Source organism: Prionailurus viverrinus, chromosome A2 (assembly GCF_022837055.1).
Source record: "Prionailurus viverrinus isolate Anna chromosome A2, UM_Priviv_1.0, whole genome shotgun sequence".
NCBI lineage: Eukaryota > Metazoa > Chordata > Mammalia > Carnivora > Felidae > Prionailurus > Prionailurus viverrinus.
The window spans coordinates 141,484,011-141,510,882 of record NC_062562.1 but is presented as its reverse complement, the minus strand read 5'-3'; the positions used below and the strand labels follow the sequence as shown (position 1 = coordinate 141,510,882).

General features: G+C 34.7%; 1 protein-coding gene across 1 annotated transcript in view; it reads left to right on the top strand.

Annotated features, from left to right (window-relative positions):
* The window catches only part of WASL (WASP like actin nucleation promoting factor), a 63,145-nt gene that overhangs the window by 23,701 nt on the left and 12,572 nt on the right, over window positions 1–26,872 (top strand). Inside the window, exons 2-8 of the mRNA XM_047841051.1 lie at window positions 8,049–8,183; window positions 9,988–10,074; window positions 11,287–11,383; window positions 14,699–14,722; window positions 21,293–21,461; window positions 22,730–22,772; window positions 23,785–23,938. Coding sequence (XP_047697007.1) covers window positions 8,049–8,183; window positions 9,988–10,074; window positions 11,287–11,383; window positions 14,699–14,722; window positions 21,293–21,461; window positions 22,730–22,772; window positions 23,785–23,938 — 709 coding nt within the window. The remainder of the gene's footprint in view (window positions 1–8,048; window positions 8,184–9,987; window positions 10,075–11,286; window positions 11,384–14,698; window positions 14,723–21,292; window positions 21,462–22,729; window positions 22,773–23,784; window positions 23,939–26,872) is intronic.

Below are 26,872 nucleotides of genomic sequence, written 5' to 3'. Positions count from 1 at the left end.
AATATATTTTATAATAAAAATGTATAATATACTTAGGTCTTAAAATATAACATACTTTATATTATAGCATAATATACTTTGTATATTTTATAATGTATTTTGTACACATACACACACACGCGCGCGCATTTTCTTGTTGCCAGAGCTTGGGGCGCAGCCGGTAAATGTTAAACTTTGGTCAGCTGAGGTGGTAATCCTTGGGACCGTCCTTCTCATCTGCACCTTCATTCCCTAAAAATTGAAACCCACAGAAGAGGAAAGAAGAAAAACTCCCTAAAGCATGTCTACTTAAGCTACAGAGAAGGGAAAGGCAGAAGAGAGCAAGCTGCACCTATTTGCTGCCCGTCTACTACAGTGTCCTGTCTATTTGCAAACCTAACCCAGTCTATATTGAGATCACTATTCCTCTCACCTTTATCTATGTATGATTATCCTTCAAGTAGAAAATTAAGAGGATGGTAAACTTTGCCATTTGTGGTTTTAGCATCTATAATTTTGATTGCAGGTAATGCTAAAGATCTTTGCCACATAATTTACAGCTTTTTGATGTATGAATTTAAATCACAGACACCATATGAGATTGATGTGTGGCCATGACTGGTTTAGTGAGTGAGCTTAGTCTCTTGTCCAGTACATATCTTTTAGTAAGGCTTTTGGATGTAAAATGCATTTAAACAATGATTCCAAAAAAGAAAGTGCATTGATAGTGAGAGTGAGCTCTAAAACTTTTACGATTTATAGATCAAAATTTCTGGGGCGCCTGGGTGGCTCAGTTGGTTGAGCATCCGACTTCAGCTCAGGTCATGATCTTGCAGCTTGTGGGTTCAAGCCCCGCGTTGGGCTCTGTGCTGACAGCTCAGAGCCTGGAGCCTGCTTCAGATTCTGTGTGTGTCTCTCTCTGCCCCTTCCCCACTCACACTCTGTCTCTCCTTCAAAAATAAATAAACATTAAATTTTTTCTGAAAACTTTACTGGTAATTTTAAACATATGTCCAGTATAAATGAAATGGAGGAAGGAGCTAGAACCATCTATACTATGTTATTATTATATTAAAATAATCTCCTACATGTTGCTGCAAACAAACCACCAGAAAACTTTGTGACTTAAAAGCAGTATTGATTTATATTTTATGATTCTGTGGATTGGTGGGGTGTCTAGTTTGTCACCTATGTTCACTCATGCAGTGGCATTCAGTGGGCAGTCCAGTGGGAACTAGGCTTGGCAAGGACAGGTAATATGATGGGGCCGGCTCTCCGTATGGTCTTTCACCCCAAGATTTTAGGGCAGCAGTTCCAGGAGGGCAAGCCGCTACGTACAAGTAGTTTTCAAGCTTCTGCTTATATTTGTTGAGGCTCTATTGTTCAAAGCAAATCATACGGACAAACCCAGGGTCCTTGGGCGGGGTGTGGGGGTGGGGAAGAAGAGTATACCAGAACTGAGATACTAAGAGGCATCAAAAGCCATTATAGGAATGATAAACCACTCTACTACATCTCTAGACAAAGTCTCCAAACTGCACATGGCTGTTTATCTCTCTAAACCACAGAGGTGAGCCATGTTTGATGTTATTTTAATATGAAGTCTGTGACTTCATTCCATGCCACTCTTCTCTTTCTTACCTACTGAGATTAGCACTTTCCCACGATAGGGTCTTTGTTGATCTGTCTGCAGTGGAATGCTATTTCCTCTCCTCTTCCCTCCACCCCTTTGCTCACCTGACTCATTCAGTTTCATCCTTCAGGTAAATTGTTACTCTTGGGCAGCCTTCCCATGCTGGATAGGTTTTACATTTTTCCTGCATGATGCATTTTTCCTTTATAGCATTTGTAATCATTAACAATGTCTTTGTGCCCATGAGAACACATTTCATGAGGACCATGTCTGTAATAAATTTTTGTGCTTGACCTCACTTTCATTCACCCCCACCCCCATTTATCACAGTTCCATGTACGTAGTAGGTGCTCAGTAAACATTTGGTAAATGAATATGCCTAGCATGGTCGTTTTCTTAAGTAGCTACTAAGGCCTAAAACACCATTTCTGCTTGATCCATAAGACAGCAGCTGTTTTCTTGTGGCTTTTATATACATACACACACACACACACACACACTTGAGATTCTGTTACTGCTTTTGTCCACTTTCTCTTTTAATCCTCCAACTTTGCTTTTTAAAAAATTACGGTTTCTTGTGGAGTCTTCTGTCTTTGATGTATTCTTTTTTAATCTCTACCTTTTTCTATTTTCCTTTCTCTTTCTGGTTATTTCTCATTGTGGAAATTACCAGCTGATAAAATCTGCCCTTTCCAGAGTAAATTATTGGTGTTTTCTTTTCCTGGGTAATTTTTACTGATACTTTCCAATCAGGAGTCTTGTTTCTATTTTTTTTTTAAATTGCTGGTTTCTGTGTTGGGTTTTTTAGGTGGCTGTGTAACTAAAGCATTGTTATACTTTAATTATTTAGAAAATTGCTCCTTGAAATTACTGCACAATTAAATAATTATAAGAGTTCAATCAAATTCCTCGTTTACATGATTTTTAATTTAATTGAAGTATAACCAAATTTTTTCTTTTTCTTTACTTTTATAATTCCTTTTATGTTTCATATTAAAATTTCATATTTATGATACTTTTTTTTTTATTTTTTTTAACGTTTATTTATTTTTGAGACAGAGAGAGACAGAGCATGAACAGGGGAGGAGCAGAGAGAGAGGGAGACACAGAATCTGAAACAGGCTCCAGGCTCTGAGCGGTCAGCACAGAGCCCAACGTGGGGCTCGAACTCACGGACTGTGAGATCATGACCTGAGCCGAAGTCGGACGCTTAACCGACCAAGCCACCCAGGCGCCCCCATATTTATGATACTAATGGGTCATTTCATGTGACTATATCGTCAGAGTATTTAGGAACATTTAAAGCAGTTTTATATAATAAGAAAACTTAGGATGGATTTTCCTGGATTAGATTTTAGGAATTTGGATGGATACACACACACACACACACACACACACACACACACACACACAAGCTGGAGTGTTTTGGCTATTAATCTAGACTATCATGTCCATAGGAAAGACTTATGTTTTCAATCCTGTGATTTTTTTTTTCCCCACACTCTGTTTATTTTGGATATTAATTGAAAATATATCTTTAAAAATGATTTCCTTCAACAACATTGTATATTTATTGGATTATTAAAATAATATTTGTAGACAGTTGTTCATTATTAAGTCATCTTAGTACTAAGTAGGCAGTTGGTCAGGCAAGGATCTACAAGACCTAGTATCTTCCAGTCTTTTCCCTGTCATTAGCTGATCCTGTAATAAAAGAAACGTCTGTTTTCCTAATCTAAAATTCTTATTTTGACCTGTTATATAACATGATCATTCTGATAATGTGAAAAGAATGTAAACTATAGAAGTGGTGAATCTTTGTGATTTATGTCTTTCTTACTCAGGATGAAGCTCCCTGTAACAAGGTTGGTATGAGTATAGAAGGAATTGGAAGAAGTAGTGATTTTCTTAGTTCTGAGTCAGTGTGGTAGTAGCTAGTATATGTACAGGTAGAACCACCGTCCCAAGACTCATGGCTGTGGAAGGAGGCTGAGAGTCTTACACTTCTATGAATCATTTGGGCTTTAGAATTTTTTAATTTCATACTTACAGAAAAGTTGCAAATATAGTACAGAGAATTCCTGCATATCCTTCATCCAGATTTGTCAAGCATTTATGACATTTCGTTAGGGTTTCTTCTGTCTTATGTATGTACACACATATATATATACAGTTATTTTCAGAACCAGTTGAAAGTAATTGCCGGTATCATACCCCTTTATAATGCTTCATATGTGTATCCTAAAATCAAGGACCTCATAGTATTAGTATCAAAATCAGAGTATGTAATTTTTAATTTAACAAATGTTTGCTTACTTGGAGCAAAGTGTAGGTGAAGTGAAAATATATATATTCTTGCAAAACTGTTCAGGTGCTTAAGGGAATTACAGTCCACTTAAATGAATAATCAATACAGCAAATTATTCTATTTTAGAATAAGTTGTGGTACAATAAGATTTACACAAGATATTCAGAAAGAAGGTACTCTAGAAAAGTGAAGGAAAAAACCAGTCATTTAACCTAGGGAATTGGGGAAATAGTTCTTGACTGGTGCAGAGTCTGCCTGAGGTAGAAGTGCACCATTGAAGGACAGTGGGAGAGATCCACATCCCAGAGTTCATCCTTTATCTTCTGTCTGCTCTTGACAATGAAAGTTCTGAGGATGAATGTGTTATTTCAGTAACTTAGTACTGAAATATCAGGACTGTGTATGATAGGACAGGTTCTGTTTCTACAAAAGCTGATATATTACTTGTTTCCTTTTAATTAACAAATTTTAACCCTAATATTATTGGGCTAATAAGAAATAGATTTCTTTTCCTAAGCAGTTGTCCTTAGGTTGTTTTTCAGTAATACCTCTCAGTTATGAGAGACCAGATGTAACAGAGTTGAGTAGCTGTAATTTCTTTAAAGGAATGGAAGGAATGTTTTCAAAAGCTTAATTAAGTCACTGTCAATCTAGGGCTTAAGGGATAGTCACTGTTTTAATGTTTCTAGCATTTATATATTAAATTTTATATGTGTAAGCTATTCTTGCATTTACTATAATTTTCCTAATTAATCAGAAAGGGCTTTATATAATTTTCAGACTTTGCTAGTTTAAGATAAAAAGGGCTGAAAGAGGCATATACTGACAGTATGATTGTAGTAGAAATTTGAAAATCCAGTTATTGAAAATAGCTTCTGATTACAGGTGGGTTCTTCAGTATTAAAATTCTATAAATTGTTTTAGAATAAGGTTTATTCTGCTAACCACGTTTATGTGGAATGCTATTAAACTGTTTCACAGGTCTTTATTTCTCAAGCAGATGTTTTAAGAATTTGTTTTACATTTATATAAATGTTTAAATGTAGATTTTTAGTTTTTGTTACTTTTTTTTAGGTTCACATATACGTTTTACATGTTAATATTTGGTCATTTGGCAAGGGGATTTCCGTAATGGAATTTCAGACTCTATTTGATAATCCGTTTTTTTCTTTTCTGAGCTGTTACTTCTTGTTTTTTTCGGTTAAAAAGAAAAGTAAAAGGATTTTTTAATTTTTTTCTTGGTATCTAGTTTCCTAATTTCTTTTTAGAAATGAATGCCTTTTGACAGCATCATACTAAAAGGACAGTAATTTATATGAATTTGCCTTAGAAAACAAATTTACTCATCTGATTTTTTAATCCTTCAGTCTGTTCTTAAATACCTTTGGGTCATATATGCGGAATCCATTTGTTTTTGGTTGAAGTTTTCAGTGTTAGGAGTTTGAGGTCGGGGAGCCCAAGCAGAAAATGATATGTGTTATACTTGGAGAAGAACAAAGTATGCTTTGAGCAAGCCAAAGGCATAGTGTCCTTTTTTAAGCCCAGCATCCTAGTATATACATTTGATATGTTTCAAACTATCTTTATCATTTTTTTAATGGCTCTTGTGGAAATTTTCTTTTTGCTTTGTGTGCTGTCAATGACTATCAGAAATTCAAAGATGAGTTTGTGGTCTACAAAAGTTAAAAACATAACATGGAGCACTGTTAGTTAGGAAAGTCTTTATACAATTTTGATTCCCCAAAAGTACACTCATCTTACATTTCTGACTTTATTATTATAACTAATATATGTAAACTCTGTGTATATGAGTCTGAAGGTTCCCCAGCCATAGTTAGGTAACCCAAAACAACTTTATATCTAAATCTAATGTAGTCTATTTCCTTTTACAATGACCAGTATTCATTCAACTGATATACTATAATTGCTTAAATCATCTCTTACTTCTGGTTTTTAAATTCCTTTTATTTAAAAGACTAACTAATATATTTGTATAAACATTTTGTTTCATATTTATATAAAAATAACAAATTTTTGAGGTATTTTAAATTATTTCCTTGCTTTCCCATTTAGGAGTGCAATCACTAGATTTAAATGTTTATTTATTTTGAGAGAGAGAGACACTCATGCAGGTGAGGGGCAGAAGGGGGGGGAGAGAGAGAGAGACAGACAGAGAGAGAGAGAGAGACAGAGATGCAAGCAGGCTCTGCTCTGTCAGCACAGAGCCCAGTGGCGGGGCTCAATCTCACAAGCCGTGAGATCATGACCTGAGCTGAAATCAGGAGTTGGATGCTTAACTGACTGAGCCACCAGGTGCCCCTGAAATCAGTAGATTTAGACCCAAAAACATGATTATTACTTTCAGAAGATTTGTAAGTGTGGTGTATCATTCTTACAGAAACTAAAATTGAATAGTTACTTCCTAGATTATACCATAAAAGAAACTTTATTTATTTATTTATTTATTTATTTATTTATTTATTTATTTAAAAGCTTAAAGGAGATTTTTTTAAGTGTATTTATTTTGAGGGAGGGAGAGAGAGAGAGAGAGAGGGAGAGAGAGAGACCGAACCAGCGAGGGAGAGCCAGAGAGAGAGGGAGACGGAGGAAACTAAGCAGGCTCTGTGCGGACAGCAGACAGCCCAATGCAGGGCTCAAACTCACGAACCGTGAGATCATGGCCTGAGCCAAAGTCGATGGATGCTTAACTGACTGAGCCACCCAAGTGCCCCTAAAAAAAACTTAATTTAGAATTAAACTAAAGTTTCCATTATTTTACGTTACTGTCATGAGTGAGGTGGCAACGTGGTAGAAGTTAATGTGCTGTGTTCCTTGCATGTAACAATTAGCTTCTTTCTTACTCGTCTGAAAGGGTACTAGTTAGCTATATCCTTGGAAAAATTGGCACAACAATCACTCAAATAATTCTTCATGTTTTCAGTATAGCTTGCAAGCTAAGTGGCCATGTGCAAGTCACTTAATATCTTTTTTCCCTCAGTTTTACCATCTTTGAAAAAGGTGATACTAGAATCTGTCTTCCAGGATGGTATGATCAAACTGTCCAGCATTATAATTTAGTAACCACAAATTTTGCTTTCGTTTGATTTAGTACCATACTAAAGTAGTTAACTGCTATACAGACATCAGCCTTTACTAACAATACTACTTCATTACTTAAATGTTCATTTTATTGGAAAACGGTGTAGTAGTCCTCCTTTGCCCATGGTTTTGCTTTCCATGGTTTCAGTTACCCAAGGTCAATTGCAGGTTAGAAGTAGATGATCCTCCTGACATATTGTCAGAAGGTCAGTAGTAGCCTAATGCCACATCATAATGCCTATGCCTTTACCCTACTTCATCTCCTCACATAGGCATTTTATCATCTCACATCACAAGAAGGATGAGTATAGTACAATAAGATAATTTTGAGTAAGAGACCACATTTACATAACTTGCATTACAGTATATAGTTGTAATTGTTCTATTGTGTTATTGTTAATTTCTCAGTGCCTAATTTATAAATTAAACTTTATCATAGCTATGTATCCATAGGGGAAAAAAACATAGTATATATGGGATTTGGTACTATCGGCAGTTTCAGGCTATCCACTGGAGGGTTTTGGAATGTATTCCCCATGGATAAAGGAGGATTGGGGATTATTGTATTTTGCAAGGAGTAAGTACAGGATCTGAAGTCACAACTTGCCTGGATTGGAATTTCAACTCTGCCAGTTAGCTGTGTGATTTGGAGTAAATTATGTATCCTTTTAACTCTGAGGTTCTCAAGCATAAAATGAAATTATAATAGTAATAAAATTTAAATGGAGTTGTATTTAAAAGTGCTTAACACGATTTCTGATACATTCTAAGCAGCAATAAATGTTTCCTTTCCATAGTTATTTTTAGCATAGTTATTGTGTTATTTATTACTGAATAAGTAATTTCTTCAAAAAGTAACAATAAATGTTTATTATCCCCTTGTTCCTATGAGTCACAAATTCAGAAGCAACATAGCTGGGTGGTTCTGGTTCCATGTCTCTCATGAGGTTGCAATCAGGATGTCAGCAGGGGCTGAGGTCATCTGAGTGTTATTTTGAACCTAATGGCCATGAATTTTACATTTTCCAGACTATGTCTTCAGCGGTGGTACAGTTATATGCAGCAGATCGTAACTGTATGTGGTCAAAGAAGTGCAGCGGTGTTGCTTGTCTTGTTAAGGACAATCCACAGAGATCTTATTTTTTAAGAATATTTGATATTAAGGTGAGTTTTGTTTTGCTTCCACTTTAAACTGTAGGTGCTTAGATTTTTTATTTCAGTTACGATTGTTACATATATTTATGTATGTTACGTATGTAATTTTTGTTTATCCTGTATGTATGGTTTAATACTTTTTACATCTTGGGCTTTCCCTACATGCTCTTTCTAATGATACTCTTCTATTTCATCTTGTCCCATACAAAGTAGTATAAAGTCCTTTCAAGGAACTATAAAAGTATATTTTAGTTTAGTATGTACTGTTAGTTACTTCAGCCTAGGCTTAAAGCATAATACAGTATCTATAATAATGTATTTGCCACCCATTTTTCCTTACGTTGTTTCTCAACATAGGTATGTTTACATTTTCACAGCTTTGTATCTCTCACATTCAAACACAAATCCACATTGTCCTAGATTGGATGCCCATTCTCAGGTATTCATTTCTTGTAGTTACCATAGAAGTAATTACCTTTTTGCAGAGATGAAGTCTCCATTTATCTTTTAAAACCTTTGCTATAAGTAGGCTTTTGTAATATTTATATGTGACAATAAATATAACCAAAAAACCCCAAAAAACACTGACTTTGAACTCTCCTGGATGATACTTACAGATAGATTGTATGCCAGCCTCTGTATGTTTAATTTCTCTGGGCCTTGGCTTATTTATTTATAAAATGCGAGAACCATCTGCGTCTATTGCAAAGTGTTTCCCTGAGATTAAGTTAAGATTTAAGTTACTGTACTTTGTAACTTAGTGCTTCTTAGCATCCACTTCTCCATACTCCAAGACAGCTGAGAGATGTGGGGTACTCCTGTTATCAGTGGCTTAACTATGGCAGTGATTCTAGGGGATGGGGAAACATGCAGTAGTTTGAAAGAAACCCATAGTTGTTTTGATATACTTCTCATCACCAATGAGAAGCACTGTTTAGAAGTAAAGTGCACATATAACTCCACAAAGAGAAAAGGAATGGGTGGTCCTGTGTGTATAGTGAATTCTGAATATTTTTAAGTCATGGTCTAGGTAGAACTTTGCTTTCAGAATAGGGCAATACTTATCTTCCTCTAACTACTGATTTCTAATTGTAGGTAACTGTTGCTGAATGCTTGGCAATTAGCCACCTTTGGTATTAAGGTTAATTCTATGTCTTCTACTACAGCCATACATATGACAATCCAGTCACCCATGGCTCTCCTAACCAGAGTTTACCCTTGGTGCACCTTAATCATCAGTCTTTTTCTGCACGATTGACACTACTTTTACTAGTAGTATTAGGGAGCCACTGTATAAAATTTAGGAGTTCAAAGACTGTTAGTGAACAGTACAGAGAAGGTAGATTTGACACTCCCAGCATCTTACAGAATTGAGGAAAAGAGCATGAAATGTTCCTATAATGTTTGATAGCACACGGTCTATTGCCAGTGGAACTAGGCATTGATCATCAGTGCATGTACAGCAGTATTCTATTCCTTCTGTCTGACATTGATGACCTAGTAACTGTTCTAGTTACGTATTTGACCAGGTAACTATATTTGGGAATACAGGCTAAGGAGATTGTATCTTGGCATACTGAATTAAGCTCACTCGATACATAGTTTTTATGGAAGAAATAGCCAGAATTTACTATTTTCTTATTAAGAAAACACCAATTAAATTATGTTATATATATTTTATGCATATCTGTGTTTTCTGTGCATGTAAAAGCTATTATTAATAAAAACAATTTGCTTAATAGGAGTCATCTATTTTGGTTTATTCCTAGAGATTATCTTTTTGTTAACTCTTATTTTAACTGTTGTTTTCTAGGATGGGAAACTATTGTGGGAACAAGAGCTATACAATAACTTTGTATATAATAGTCCTAGAGGATATTTTCATACCTTCGCTGGAGATGTAAGTCATATTTTTTTTTTTATTGCCCTGTTTAATGTAATTGTTTTTACATTTGTCTGTGGAAAGCATCTATGAGCTTTCCATGTAAACACTGTATAAAATAAAAAGAATTATTTTACTTTTAAAAGCATCTTCATAGATAGTAAAGAGGAAATGGCTACGATTTTAAAGGGCCAAAAAACCAAAAAGGATTTCAAAGAGTACTGTGAATATAACTTGCTACGTGAAAAGAAATTTGGTTTTCATCATCTTTTTGTCTTTGGGCAGATAGCTTAATCTTTCTGGGATTTAGTTTTCTGTAAAAATGAAGTCTGAATTGCCCACTAATCCGTGATATCTTTTAAACATTGAATATTATATTGCCATTGAAGTTATTTCGTAAAAGAATAGTTCGTGACTTAGGAGAGTACTAAAATAAAGTAAATGTGTGTAGCGGGGAGAACAGAATTTCAAAAATTTATCACATATACTTGGGGAAATTGTTGGAAGGATTTCCATACCATCTGCTCCCAGGTCTAGATTATAGGTGATTTTAATTTTCTTTATTTTCATATTTGTATTTCCTAAATTTTCTATAATAAGAAAAAAGATGGTTGGATTAGATGATCTATCTTTTCAAAAAGTATTTTCTTCTCTAGCTATTGTTTTCCACATTTTTCTTAATAAAATATAGATATATGTAAATATATAAAAGTATGCATTAAGTACCATAATCAATAATGTCAGTGTGTTTCCACATTTTTAAATAATTTACCTGAATTAAAGTTATAATTTAAATAATACCTACAGTTAAGCTGTAAAATAAAAACATTCCCTAGTAAAGATAGAGCTGGCCTGCATTTGACCATCTTTTCTGGTATTTGCTTTTTCTAAAATCCAAATTATTTTATAGAGCTCTGTTGAAGGATCAAATTTTTTTGTTTCTTTTCTTGTTGTTGTTGAAGATAAAGTATTCAATTTAATTTTGAGTGTCCACTGAGATAGGCAGCTTTTCTAAATGTAGTCTTTTACTTTGCTTTTTCTGTGCTTTTAGCATTCTTAGGTTTTTCAAGTAAAGTTAAAACTTTAAGGTAAACTGAATCTTTGTTAGTAAAGTCAGCTTTCCTTCTTCAGAAATGTACTTTGTTGGCTATCAACATTTTCATTAAATAAAGCTAAATTCATGTTTTTTGCTGTTTACCTTTTTTGCTAAAAAAAAAAAAAATATTTCAGACTTGTCAGGTTGCTCTTAATTTTGCCAATGAAGAAGAAGCAAAAAAATTCCGAAAAGCAGTTACAGACTTGTTGGGCCGGCGACAAAGGAAATCTGGTAAACCTTTTTTTTTTTTAATTCTTTGAAACAGGAGCTAGCAAACTAAGGCTCATGGGACAGATCTGGCCCACCACCTGAAGTTTTAGTGAGACACAGCTATGTTTATTGGCTTACATACTGTCTGTATAGTATGTCTGTGGCTGCCTTTTTGCCACAACAATAGTTGGATAGTTACAACAAAGACTGTATGACACACAAAATCTAAAATGTTTATTCTCTGCCCCTCTAGAAAAAAATAAAAATAAAAAAGGTGATGATCCTTACTTAAGACGCATATTAAGAACTAGTTTTTTTCAGTTTACTGAAGAACTCATTCTGATAACCTTTTTTTGTTCGTAATATTCCATGTATACTGACTCTTAAATTTGCGTTTTTATGGCATTGTTCTTACATTCTTAGAATATTTAATACTTTGTGAACAAAGACTTTTTAGGCAAGCCTAGAAGGAAATAAGCCACGTTGCAAATATAATCTGTAAACACTGTTTTGTCTCTATTTTGTCCCTAATGTTATCTATTATTAAACCATGAGAAACGCAGTGTAATTCATGAGACTTTAATCCATGTAAGATAATTAGAGAATGATGCAAGATAGTGTAGAACTTTAAATTTATTGGTATAGAAATATTTGTTAACAGTCTACTGTTTCTGTTAGGAAGTGGGAGAAGGGTGATTAGGAAAGGTGAACCTCTCCAAAATCATCGTTTTAAGCAAATCAGTTTTAGGAGAAATAACATATGGGTATCGAGATCAGCAAATAGATATCCTTAAAACTATGCCACATGCTCCTTGAAAGTTTTCTGTATATCTGGGGGTACATGTTACCACTGTGTTCAGGGATGTGCTTTACCAATAAGAGGGACTAAGCCATGAAAAAAATAAGACATTGGATCTGGAAAACTGGAGTGTAAAATCATGTATTCCATTTTATACTTCTCCATTAGTATTTTAATGTATTTCCAAGAGGGAAGTGAGGTAAAAACGAGAATAAAATGAAGTAAGCTGTTGCTCACTATTGCCTTCTTATTATATCTTAACTGTAATGAGCAAATAGGAGAATTGTTAGGGACCTATTTTTTGTTACTTCTTTTTGGGATCAAGGACATTTACCACTTGATTCCATGCTAGGGAAGAATTTAAAGCTATGGAATAATTTATGGTTTAGTACCTTATTTCAGGGACATGTGGTGCTCGGCCAGGGGCTTTCTGGGGTTCCTTTTAGCCAAAATGTGTGGCGTTTCCAAATCAAAGCGAGTAAAAAATGTTTCTTAAAATATAGACTAATTGACTTTGAAATAGGAAGGTCACTTAAAGGTGTCTTTCAGCTGGTATAGGAATTTCTTTTTACGCAGTTCCTAAGCATTTAAGCATGGTGTTTCACAAGCAGAAAGACCCCAACATTAGGGAGTCAGCTGATTCATCTTTGGGTAGTCCTTCATGCTAAGTCAAACTCCAGCTTCACCTCTCTTTAACTTAGATGCATGGAGTCTGATTTTTGGAGCAACAAAAAATTAGTCTGTTTTCTTTTCCTCCCAGTAGCCATGTAATAGTGGAAGCCATCTATCGTGTTCTTACGCCTTCACTTCTTTAGTTTAACCAGTTCCAGTTTTTTACTCATCACATGATGTAGTTTATAGACTCATCCTGAGTACCGAGCTCTGAATCCACTGTAGATTTTTATGTCTTCTCCAGATGGTTCAGATTTGAACACAGTACTCCAAAAGTAGTTTCACTGGTTCCATGATACTAAAACACATCTCTTGATTTGATTAAATACTGTCCTGCTAATGTTTTAGCAGATACCTCACATTAGTACCTCCCATTCATTGTTCAGCCAAGCCATCCTTTTTTTCATATGTATGGCTTTCAAGCCAGGATACCGTCTTATTTTTAAGTTACTTTTTAGAATATACACTCTGAACTTTATATTTATCTCAGTATATTTCCATATCTGTGTTGTCATCACTTTAAGAAGTATTTCCTCTGGTTGCAGAGGTGACATCACCTGGGAAATGGGAGATTGACATTCATTGATATAGACAGAATTTGATTACGTCAAATGTTTCAAAAAGTTACTTCATCAGACCACCAGATGGAGTAATACATTTATGTTTCCCATTGCCAGGATTTTCTCACTTGTCCTCCAGTTAAATCCTATTAATTTTAGTTTATGGCTATTTATAAACTAATTATTTTTATTATATCATCATTTATGGGTATTTCGCTTATAATTTTGGACAACTTTATATTAGAAAATCCCTGGAAATTCTGTTGGTTTAAAATTCTTCAACCACTTTTGAATTTCTTAAATCTAAAATGATATCAGACCTCGTATGTAAGAGTATGAATACAAAGGATTGGTAGTTCTCCTGGTTTTTCTCCTTCCTAATCTGCTGTAGCTCTTTGTTATTATTTTGGTTTGCCCCGGTGCTCAGTTATCTCTGTGTATTTTCATTACCCTTATGCTTTCACTCAGTCCTGCAGCTTGAAAACTGTCCGTATGCTGAAACCTTCCAAAGTTTTATCTGTATTACTGACCCCTCCCCCCAACCTTCAGACTAATTTACTTCAGTTGGACATCAGAATAGCTTTCAAACATAACATATCTGAGTAGAGCATTGGATCCATGTTCCCTGACCCCAATTAGACCTATTCCGACTCCTCTCCTAGTCTTCCTCAACTTGGTAAAATGTTCCACTCTGGCTTACCATGGTCCCTTGTAAATCCTATCCATGAGTCCATTGTCTCTTCCTTCAAACACAGAATCTGGGTCTGTTTCTCACCACCTCTGCTGCTGCCTCCCTAATCTAAGCCACCACCTTCTGTCATCTAGACTACCCTGACTCCCTCACTGGCCTTTCTACTACCACCCAGTGCCCCTTATGATCTCTTTTCCACGTAGTAGCCAAAGTTAACTTAAAAACACAGATTAGGTTATGTTACTTGCCCTATTGGAAACCCTATAAGAGCTTTCTCTCATATCTAAAATACAATCTACATTCCTTACCTTGGCCTGTGGGACCCTACATGATCCAGTCCCTCCGTCTCCTTTTGACTTCTCTCCTTTTACTCTTCTCTTGGCTCATTCCAGTCCAGGCTTCATGATGTTCCTTCATGCTATTCTTTCCTTAGGGCCTTTAAATATGTTGTTCCCTCTCTTAGTTTATTCAGATGTCAGTTCCTCAGAGAAATCTTTCTTAACTACCTGTACGTTGACTTAGGAATTAAGACAGAGTTTAGGTGAATTAATATTTTATGTTGATTTTTATATTACATATGCCTAATAATGTTATTTTAATTTATTTTCTAACAGAGAAAAGACGAGATCCCCCAAATGGTAAGCTCTTTGATACAAATTATTGATCAAGAAGATTTTAGGTTAAAGTTTAATCTTTTTAGAAACATATCATACATTAATACTTAATGTTTAGTATCTGTGATCAACTACTGTAGTTTATTGTGTTATTTAAAACAACAAAGATGAGTCTTAGAAATGTACTATTCTGTGACGTTTTGTAGCATGAAGGAAGTCTCCGTAGGGTGACAGTCAATATTATATCTTCATTCTGTATTCACAACTGATTAAGTTGAGAAACTATAATCTTGACTTAGTATCTTCTTTGAAGAGAAGGAAGATAAATTCAGTCTGCGTACTTTAAGATGTGTCTTTTCTTTTTTTTAATTTCAAAATATAATTTCACGCTTGTAATGCAAAATTAGCCCCTGGGAGAATGAACACTGACTTTAATGGTATGTTTAGAGCTAATAGTAGCTGTATCTAACCCTCCTTAGTTTGATAAGGAACAACTTGAAGTGTTGTGGATTTCATTTAAAAAACAAACAAAACATGTATACCAGAAAGTAAAAGCAGAATACTAAAATAAAAAGGACAAAGTCCCAGATCTTTAGGGTAGAGATTCTCATCCTTGACTCCATAAAGCGTCTCTGAAATAGTGTGTTAAATTTTTAAGTGTATATATTTTCTCTGGGGAGAGAGGATGCAGGGTTTTCGTCACCTTTAAATGGGGTCCCCGATCCTGTGAAGGTAAAGAACCATTGCTCTAGGAACCTTCAATATAATGGAGAATGCTGCTTTTTCCTTTTAAAAGCATCTCACATCCTCTCATCAGAGTTTAGATAGATTATTCACGGAAACAAATAATACAGAGTTCTTAATATATGACAACTACTGGTGATTGTTAGGGTTTGTTTCTTTTAAACACATATATTGCTTTCTGAATTTATCCTTAAATTTGTTTTCCTAATATAAAAACATGAATCAAATACTGCTGTATGACCGTTTGGATTATTTACCTTATTGTAATAAAAAAAAAAATGGCTGCCTTAGGTAGCCTTAGGGCTTATCTTGTGCCAAATATTATATACTTTGTCTTTTAAATGGAAATCTTAATTTATAGGACTTCTGTGGAGATTAAATGAAGTAATCAAAGTATTTAGCATAGTACTTAGTAAATATTAGTTATCACGATGAAGACAATAACAACAATAATCATAGCAGCTCCTATTTACTGACTACTTACTCCCAGCCAGGCACTGTCAGCAATCTTACGAAGTAGCTGCTGTTATCTCCATTTTATAGGAGAGCAGCAGGGGCACAGGTGAGTAACTTTCTCAAGGGCACAGAACTAGTTGAGTGGTAGGGCAGGATTCAGTCTCAAGCAGTCTAACTCCACAGCCCACCCCCTGAACCACTGTGCCATGTCCAGAAGATTTTGAAAGAGAAACTGAGACTTAGCCCGAGTAAATCAGTACCCCAGGTCCTGGGGCTAATATGTGGCAGAGGCAAAGGGAGGCAGAAGCCGCCGAGTCAGAAGTCCTTCATCCGTGAACTTTTACGTCAGTGTTGGAATTCTCTCCCTTGTTGGTGTCCTCAGTATTTTAATCTTTTTGCATTTATTATTCTGCATTCTGCATTCTGCTTGTATGAATACAGGGGGAAGGCTTCCTAACAGTGGCATCTTTGGGGAAAGTAACCTGAGATTTTAAAGTGTAGATGTTGTACAAATAATGTAAGTTAAGGGTGTAAATACCTTACGGGGTTTTAAAAATTTTAATCTTTTCAGTACATTTAAAATATACTTCGGGAAAGGCACCTAATCCATGAATAGAAAGAATTTGGATATTCCTTATGTGACAGTGGTATCTCACCATTTTCTTACTTCTAGTTAGGATACTCTTAATTAAATATAGTTTCTTTCTCTGCAGTTGCTCTTGCTTTGAAATCTTTAGACCTGTAGTTTTTACCCTTAGGTGCAGTGATCCCAAACTTGTTTTCATTAAATGACAGTTATAAAAATAGTGCCATTAAAAGGCAAAATTGCACTAACCAATATTTGTATATTTCTTTATAAAATGTACATATAATATGGTATTAATATATTACACAATAAAGGATGAAATAATAATTAATAGAAAAGTTTTCATGTTTTTTCCTGATGTGCAGTCCTTGTCTTGCTCTCCCCACTGTGGAGACCGCTGTGGAGACTTGCTCTCCATGTGGAGACCACTGTTTTGGAGGCAGCATACTACTTTTCTGCATTTGGTGCCCGACCAGCAGATGCAGTGGACACATAACCACCTTGCGATGTCCATGCTGGTGCTTTGACTTCCACCCTCGTTTAGATTATCAGTTTAGCAGGCTTTTCTCGAATTGTAACTATTAAAAAGACACTTTATGTACAAGTAACATATATTCCTGAAATGAAATTCAGTGTCTTCTTCACTAACTCCTAATCCGTACATCTTTCTTTTTTCTTTATTGGTCAGTCTCACCTTTTAGCTTAGACGCTTTCCAATGATTTGTTCTCAGCTTCATGACTGCTTGACATCAGAGGCCTCTGGGCCACCTGTTTCTCAACTATTTTACCTTGGTGAGAGTTCTCTGCTTTTTATGAAATTAAGGGGAGGACTTTAGTTTGTTCTTTTAGTTTTAAAATTAACTAGAAATGCTGTTCAGTGAGAATATTAAAAAGCCTTTTCTGTGACAGTTGTCTTTAATCAGAAGAAGGTAATTTATCATTTGACTGTTTTTTGAAAAAAAGAACGGAAACAGCCTCCTCCATTATATATTTACTTAGTATATGTTCTTAGGATGAGTATAATTTCGTAAGTGGAAGAATTAAATTACTTTTTACTAGAAGTGATTTAAGAGTATCTCTGTAATCTCTTACCAAATCTCCCATAAACCTTACTTTATGAAAAAATGACTCTGTGCCTTGTACAGGTTTTTACTTTTTTTAGTCTGTCACTTTTGAAACAAATATTTAATTGGGCTTTAGAATGCTATTTTAAACTTATTTCTGAACACCTTCTAACTCTAAATGACTATTATCAACAGAAAGAACCAAGTACCCATTCCCTTGAATACGTAGCAAACTTTTTCCTAAATTTTAAAAGTTACTAGTGAATATTTATTAAATAATAAACTGTTTATAAACTAAGATAACTAATAAATTGGTAAGGAAATTATATACGGTGACATTTGTAAAGTTAGCATTATCAATCACCTTATGGTTTGACATTAGTGTAGGAAGTACAATAGTAGTTAATAGAAAGGGTTGTGGACCAGGAGCCAAGATTGCAGAGTTCACCTTTGCCTTTGTCACAGTTGTGTGACTTTTGATAGGTCACCTGACTCTTCACCTTAATTTTCCATCTATAAAAGGAAAAGTTTAGGAAAACAGTCTAATTTCCTACCTAATAGTAATTTTCTATACATTGCTGTAATTCAGATTTTCCTGTGTAGACTTAACTAAATAATATTTTAACTGGTACTAATCAAATTCATGTGTAATGATTCTAAATAGCTAATTCAAAGGCTTTATAAACTGCTTGGGAGACATAGAACAGTATATCCACATCTCATTTTGGGGTGGAGAAAGGAGGGGAAACACAGTCTGACTACAGTAGGAGGGAAACTTTTTCACTCTACATACCACTTATATTTTTTTCCTGTCTTCTTTATCCTTGAACTTTCTTCAGAGATGGCTGAATTATTTTCTCTAGCGACTTACGAATCAGGCTTACAAGAATCTTAACTTTTAAAAAATTCCCAGAGAAGAATTTATTAGCTGGGATAATTTAAGCTCTTAAACTTCCCTTTAGCCAACTCTACTTCCTGTTTAGAATATCCACAAAATAATAATAACTTTTATATAACCCAAAGCAGCATAAAAATATCGTTATTTTTGTTTTTTTCTAAAAACTAATAATAGTTTCGTTGTTGTTTTTTAATGGTGAATCTGGCTGTCCCTTTATAGTTACTATTTGAACACCTATTTCAGGAGGGGTGGTATTCTAAAAAAAATTTTTTTTAAACATTTATTTTATTTTTGAGAGACAGAGTGTGAGCAGGGGAGGGGCAGAGAGAAGGAGATGCAGAATCTGAAGCAGGCTCTGAGCAAGCTGTCAGCACAGAGCCCGACGCGGGGCTCGAACCCACGAACTATGAGATCCTGACCTGAGCCGAAGTCAGATGCTCAACTGACTGAGCTACCCAGGTGCCCCAGGGAGGGGTGGTATTTTTAAAGAGAATGCCTCACTCTGATACTCCTAAATCTGTCTTAAGTCACGTCTTGAATTGTATTAAGTATAAAGATAGAATAAATAGTGCTTTGCCACAACTTATCATGGATGGTATTGCTGATACTGACTTGTAAAGACAAATTATAAGAGGGAAGGCAGAAAGAGAAGAGTGAGAAGTAAAAACAGATCGTTAGATAAGCCTTTGTGTATGACACCAATTTAACCTCTAATACTTAAATTCTGGTTATTCTCGATTAGTCCCTTTGTGAAACTACTTGTGAAACTTTGTGAAATCTGCTATCTGAACAAATTTGAAAACCTAAGTCTTTATCTACTATTAATAAGCCTAATTGCTTAACTAACCTTTAATTTTTGATCCAGCTATTTTAGATTATTCCTTGACACTGAATCAGCTTATTTTCATGGTTTTATCCATTTTACTCACTAGCTTTTATTTTTTCAAATAAGAAGTTCTTTATTTCTTGCCACTATGGGCAACTTCCCATGGAATTTTATATGAAAATATAAGTAGAACTTTTAGACACCTAAATGTAAGTAGACCTTGAATATGGAGGGAAAATAGCTGAATTTTGGTGACGTTAAAAATACGCATCTTTCCAGATTGTCTACTTGTCTGATAAGGTGGCAGGTGGCTTTCATAAATTTATTTTAACTGTATTTTATCTTTAATAGTAGAGTTGAGAGAGACAAAATGGGTTATATATAATTTACCCACTTAGATAAACATTGTTCTTTCAGGTAACTTTAATGAATAGGATACATTTGAGCTGTTTACTGCAAGTGAAGAATTAGAGTCAAATTGGCAATTAGTTGTTACCTAATATACATTAGCCTGTAATTTCTTGGGATTTCCAGTTGCTATTCTATGATTGTGTTGGGGATCCTCAAGATCAAAGCCTAGTTGATTTACTAGAAGGACTCAGCGGGACCAAGCACATAGTGAAAGGATATAAAACAAAATCAGCAAAGAGAAAGACACATGGGGTTAGGTCTGAGGGAAAGCACACCCAACTTTGTGATCGTCTTCTCCCACTGGAGTCACAGGGGATGCACATCATTCCTCCAGTAAAAATTGTTACAGCACATGTGAAATGTTGACTAAAGGAGAAACTGATTAGGAATCAGTGCCTGGGGTTTATCTGGCGCTACTCACGTAGTCATCCTCTGTCTAGCACATACCGAGATTCTGGACTCCCAGGAGGAAAGCAGGTGTTTAGCATTAAGCACGTTGTCAGCACAAATAGTTGAGGCACAAGGAGCCCATCCTATCAGGAAATGGTAAGAACCCTCTTGGAATCCCAGTTTCCAGATGCCAGCTGAGTGTCAACCTTGCAAGCAGGTGACTCTAAGAGTGGCAGGCTCAGGCCTACTGTGTTAACTCTTTCTCTGCACAGTAGTGGTTACATTGTAGACAACATTTTGAAAGTTGTCATTACTCATCTCAAAGGAATTAAGTCTGATAAGTGGTTTTGTCAGAGTATCATATATTAAAATGGACTCTCTAAGGAACATGTGAAGCTCTTTAGTTAAATTTATAAGGAATTTTAAAATTGAATACATTTCATTTAGACTATCGTGCTTTTAAGGCCACGAATATTTTCGTGAATTTTCAGACAGGTTTTGTATGCTATATTTAGTGTCACTCCTAAAGATGCTATTAATAGTATCTGAAGATGCCCGAGATATTTTTACTATTGATTCTTGTGGAAGATGAGTGTTTTGCGAATGTTCCCATTTTGTTTTTGAGCCCTGTACTTCTGTTAATCAAAGTGTATGTATGATAGGGAAAATATTACCGGATTTAAATATGGTAGTTTTGGAAAAAATACTAATAATTGTAAAACTACTTTGTTCCCTCATGGGCTAATAAAGTTGAAACAAAGAAGTATGACTAGATTTCTTTGTCAGATTTAAAATGAAGTATGTACTTTTTTTTTTTTTTTTTTTTTTACTTTTATTAGCCTTGTTATGTGATATATACCATTTTACCAAGGAGTGATGTGATGTGTATCAGGCTATTGTAGTCCAAATTCAAGGGATTAGATCAATTAAATATAAATTCTTATTGAAAATACGTGTTTCCCGAGGGATTTAATATTATAAAAATACAAGTTTGCTTTCAAATAACATCTATGCTAATGTGTTTAAGAATTTATTATAGGCTTTTGAAATTTAGGAAGTACTTTATCCTTTATTTATAAAAAACTAACATGCAAGTTTAAATTTTAAATAATTTATATTAATGAAGTGGTCCTACTTCAGAGAAAGATATTCAAATTATAAATAATCGGATTGTAATAATTGTTATCTCAAGTTTTATTCCTTTCATACTGTTTTGCAGGTCCTAATCTACCCATGGCAACAGTTGACATAAAAAATCCAGAAATCACAACCAATAGATTTTATGGTCCACAAGTCAACAACATCTCCCATACCAAAGAAAAGAAAAAAGGAAAAACAAAAAAGAAGAGATTAACCAAGGCAGATATTGGAACACCAAGCAATTTCCAGTAAGAGAGTTCTTTTGTTTTTCTTATCTTTTGATTTACTCATTACTGCTCTTGATTTTTAACTTGTTAGAAAATTTAGTTTTCTTATTGGTGGGGGGACCCTTACATTTATCATTTGTGTACCTTTTTAGCTATAGATTTTGTTGGGAGGTGTTTGTTTGTTTTTTAAGGCTCAGTAGACTTTCTCTGTATCTTAACCGTTTATTTACTTTTCTACCCATCAGTAAAGAAAAATTAGATGAAGTTGTTTCTTTAAATAATTGTTGGACATAGTGATTTCTCACTTTTTCTCTATAAATGGTATTTGAAATTGCCTGAAGGCACTGTCTCAGTCCATTTGGGCTGCTGTAAAAGAATACTATAGACCGAGTAGCTGATAAGTAACAGAAATTTATTTCTCACAGCTCTGGAGACTGGGAAGAGGCAGGCGAAATGTAGTGTCTGGTGAGATTCTTCTTCCTGGTTCATAGACCGTGCGTGGCCTTCTAGCTGTCTTCCTCACATTTTGGAAGAGGGCAAGGAAGCCTTCTTGGGCCTTTTATCTAAGGGTGCTAATCCCATTCTTGAGGGATCTACCCTCAAAATATAATCACCTCCTAAAATCCTCATGTCCACATATCATCACATTAGGAATTAGGTTTCAACAAAGGAATTTTTAGGGGACACAGACATGTAGTCTATAGTAGGCATCAAACCTTTGCTATTTCTTTGATGTATTTTAAGCATTTTCATATACATCATTTCATTAGGTCGTGACAAAACTCTTATATTCTCATATATATAATTCTTGGCGTTTTTTTGTTGTTTTGTTTTTGTTTTTGTTTATTTTTCTTTTTTTGAGAGAGCTCCAGCTAGGGAGAGAGGCAGAGGAAAAGAGAGAGCGAATGCTAAGCAGGCTCCATGCTCATTACAGAGCCCAATGATGCAGGGCTCGGTCCCACAACCCTGGGATCATGACCTGAGCCAAAATGAAGAGTTGGATGCTCAACTGACTGACCCACCCAGGTGCCCCATAAAATGCCTGTATTCTTAATGACAGTTTGACAGTCGAGGAAATGGATGCTCAGAAAGATTGTGCAAAGGTGTTAAGACTCAGTAGCATAGCCAGGGCTGGAATCATACAGTTTTCCCCTGAATATGGTTATGTCTTTGAGAACTATTAGTTCAGGGCCAAAATTTATTGGGTGGTTTGGATTTGATGTATGTTATGTTTTAAATGCTCTTTATGCATTTTCTATTTTTTATTTTATTTTTGTCTACTTCTTCAGGCACATTGGACATGTTGGTTGGGATCCAAATACTGGCTTTGATGTAAGTATCTTTGCAAGTCATAAACATTATTGCTCTAAATAAATGGGAATGCAATGGCCTGTGTGCTGATTTTTATTATTCATTTTTGTGAATTCTGGCGTTTATTTGAATGTGTTTATGTACATATACTACTGAGGTTTGAAACCTTCGTATTCTTCAGTCATTTATGGCTATGTCTCTAAAGACAAAGGTTTTATACTCCTTGGATTTACATACTGTAATGTGAAATTCTTGTGTGTTGACAGCAAGAGAAAGAAACTATTTCTGCTAGCTGATTGTTTTTGGGGAATGTATGCCAAATTACTGGAGAATAATCAATTTCTGAATTATCCAGTTGTTAAATTGTCTAGGTCTTTTCATTCTATTCTTCTTGGCAATTTCGTCATTATTTAATTTACAGCACTGAGCGAGGTAGGTTAAACTGCTGGCAAAAATATGTGTTTTTAACATTTTACCTGTATTTTTGGTTGCTTAAGTATTAATACGTATTTCACAGTTGACCAGATGATCAGGATTTGGAAAAATTATTTTGAAGAGAAATACTTGTGATTGGGGTCAAAAATCCTTCTGGTTATTTTTGTTATAACTACAGTGTTAACTCTACAACATTTATTGAATGCTTCTTTGTGTTGGGCACTGTACAGGGTGCTGAGGTTATAAGGAAGTCCTTGTCCTCAGATTTTCAAATTGATTTACTTCTTTTGTTTATTTGTGATGTATCTAAATTTTATTTAGGAATAGGTGAACATTGGAAATGTTTGAATCATAAATGGGTTAGTAAAACTCTAAATGAGATGCCCTTTTTGAAGGAAGGGAACAAAACAAAATAAAAATGTATTCTTTGTTCTTACCTTTTCTGTTTTATTTAAATAAGAAAGTTTAGTTGGAATATAAATAACCATATTTCAACTTAAAATAATTTCATAAAGGGCAAAGATGAGGATCAAATTTGATCATGCTTATTTTTAAAAATTGGGATCGATTTTACAGTTAGTTACTTTATTTGTTTTAGCTGAATAATTTGGATCCAGAATTGAAGAATCTTTTTGATATGTGTGGAATCTCAGAGGCACAACTTAAAGACCGAGAAACATCGAAAGTTATATATGACTTCATTGAAAAAACAGGAGGTGTGGAAGCTGTTAAAAATGAACTACGAAGGCAAGGTAATTTATTTTTTCATTTAAGCATTGTAATCCTTTTTTTTTCTTTTGACTATTTTGAGGTCAGTTTCATGGAAGACAGCTATACACATTCCTGTGAACCTTCCGTAAGCAGAATATTTGAATTTATAGATAACTAACTCAACCTGGTATTGTTTTATATTATTTTGATGTAACTAAAACATTTGGTGGGGCACCTGGGTGGCTCAGTCGGTTAAGCATCCGACTTCGGCTCAGGTCATGATCTCACAGTTTGTGAGTTCGAGCTTCGCATCGGGCTCTGTGCTGACAGCTCAGAGCCTGGAGCCTGCTTCGGATTCTGTGTCTCCTTCTATCTCTGCCCCTCTGCCACTTGTGCTTTGTCTCTATCTCTCTCAAAAGTAAATAAACATTAAAAAAAAAAATTAGAAAAAAAAATCAAACATTTGGCAAGGTTTTTCTTACTAAAAAGTCTTATATTCATGAATATCCATACAAAATCTTCTGGCTATTCTATCTTAGAATAAAAATTTATAGTTGCATAATATCTTATTTAACAAATCTTAGAAACCACCATTAAAGTTGTTTTTATTACAACTCAGAAGTAGTAATTTAAAAATAATCATTGTTTAATCAGTAATATATAAGCATTTTCAAGGATATAAATAATGAAAATTATTTATTTTGAGATACAAACATTTTTTTCTTGATAAAGAATAAAATTTATCATTTAGTACTTTGAGTATACTAATTTGCATCCTTTTAAGATCTGATATTTAAAGCACCTTGTGTTTTAGTTGTATGTTAATTGAACAATAAAGTGTAAATTCAATAACTGAATTTTCCAATATGACAATCATCTCTTTGCCACCTTATTCATTTGAGATTGCTTTTCTTCTATCTAGCTTTTGTGTACGGAGCAAAAGTTCCATTTTATCAAAGTATTCTGAGGAATTTCACTGTCGTTTTAAATTAGGTATTTGACTTATTTGTATCTTTTTCAGTACTGATGTTCATTCAATCTTTCATTCATTCATATATTCAGTAAACATTAGGCCAGCACTCATTTCCACTCAGGATATTTAGATGTTTATTAAATAAAAGGTTTCTGCCCTCCGAAATCTCGTAGTCTAGTGTGGAAATAGATATTTAAACAGGTATATAGTCAGAAATTGCTATTGCAGAAACACAGTGTTAGTTTCATTGAAATTAGTATGATGCTAATTTGTTTTAGTTTTTGAAAAAATTACATTTCCAGGCTCTATGGATTTTTAATAAAAACATCTTGGGCATAGCACCATTATTGTTTTTAAATGCTCCCAGAGTAAGTCACGTTTACTGGTAGTGTGTTTCCCAACTCTCTTTTTCCATGGTTATCACATACCCTCACATTACCAAATTTTGCTTGGCATCTCTCTGAGCTCTGAATTTATAAATTTATAAATGACTCTTGACCTTTACTGGGCTACCCATATATGTGCCCTCACACCTGAATACCTGTGACTGAGGGTTGTCTAGATTAACTTGATTGGATTTTTTTTTTTTTAAGTTACAAATATCAATCTTTGTTTATTTTAAATAATTTATTTTCAAGTTAGCTAACATACAGTGTATACAGTGTAGTCTTTGCTTCGGGAGTAGATGCCCATGATTCATCACTTACATACAACACCCGGTGCTCATCCCAAGTGCCTTCCTCAATGCCCATTTCCCATTTTCCCCACGCCCCAACCCCTGATTTGGTTTTTAAACTTTATTATGACTGCTTATTATTCTAGCTGCTTTTAAAGCATCAAATTAGGCAAGATCTTTCCTTAATTGAATTACTTAAAACCAAAGAAATACACAGACATTAAAAAACATGCTTTGGGTGGGCCGCCTGGGTGGCTGAGTCAAGAAGCATCCAACTTCGGCTCAGGTCATGATCTTCCAGTTTGTGTGTTTGAGCCCCATGTCGTGCTCTGTGCTGACAGCTGACAGCTTGGAGCCTGGAGCCTGCTTCAGATTCTGTGTCTCCCTTGCTCTCTGCCCCTCCCCTGCTCATGCTCGCACGAGCTCGCTCTCTCTCTCTCTCTCTCTCTCTCTCTCAAAAATAAAAATAAACAAACAAAAAAAAAAACATGCTTTGGGAACAAAGTTAAATTCTTGTCATACTTAAGAACCTAACTCCCAGTGGGGAACCTTTTAGACACCAAAGAATGATTTTATGGAAGATAAATTTTTCAAAGAAAGAATAAAAAAATAAAAAAAAAAAAAAAATTAATGATTTGTTAGGGAAATGTTTTCAGGCAGAACATATAATGTGTTCAGAAGTATAAAAAATTAGAGGATAAATTTATGAAGTTGTCTTAAAAATATATTTTGTAAAACCTACTGAATCAAATCTCTTGAAACTTATTTTATAAAATTATGTAATCAGGTTTATAAAAAGTAGTAGACTTGTGATTTCCAATGTATTTTGTGTGTATCTGTGCAATTCTTTGAAGGCCATTAACTCATAATAATCTGCTGTGTAGGTCCACCACAATGCAGTGGTATGTATATATGTGGGATGTTATTTGACCCAGTGCTCTAAATTATGCATGCTTTGATATGTTTATTTTCAGAGAAGCTAGAGTTCATTTATCCTGCTTCCAAATCTAAACATACAATGAGGTTTTTTTGCCCTTCACTCAAACTAATGTTTTGGGCACATAGATGGTAAAATAAAAAAAAATACATTTCTGTATGAGTCAGAGCTCATATTTCATCTATAGTTTAGACAATTCTTTTTTTTTTTTTTTTAATTTTTTTTTTCAACGTTTTTATTTATTTTTGGGACAGAGAGAGACAGAGCATGAACGGGGGAGGGGCAGAGAGAGAGGGAGACACAGACTCGGAAACAGGCTCCAGGCTCCGAGCCATCAGCCCAGAGCCTGACGCGGGGCTCGAACTCACGGACCGCGAGATCGTGACCTG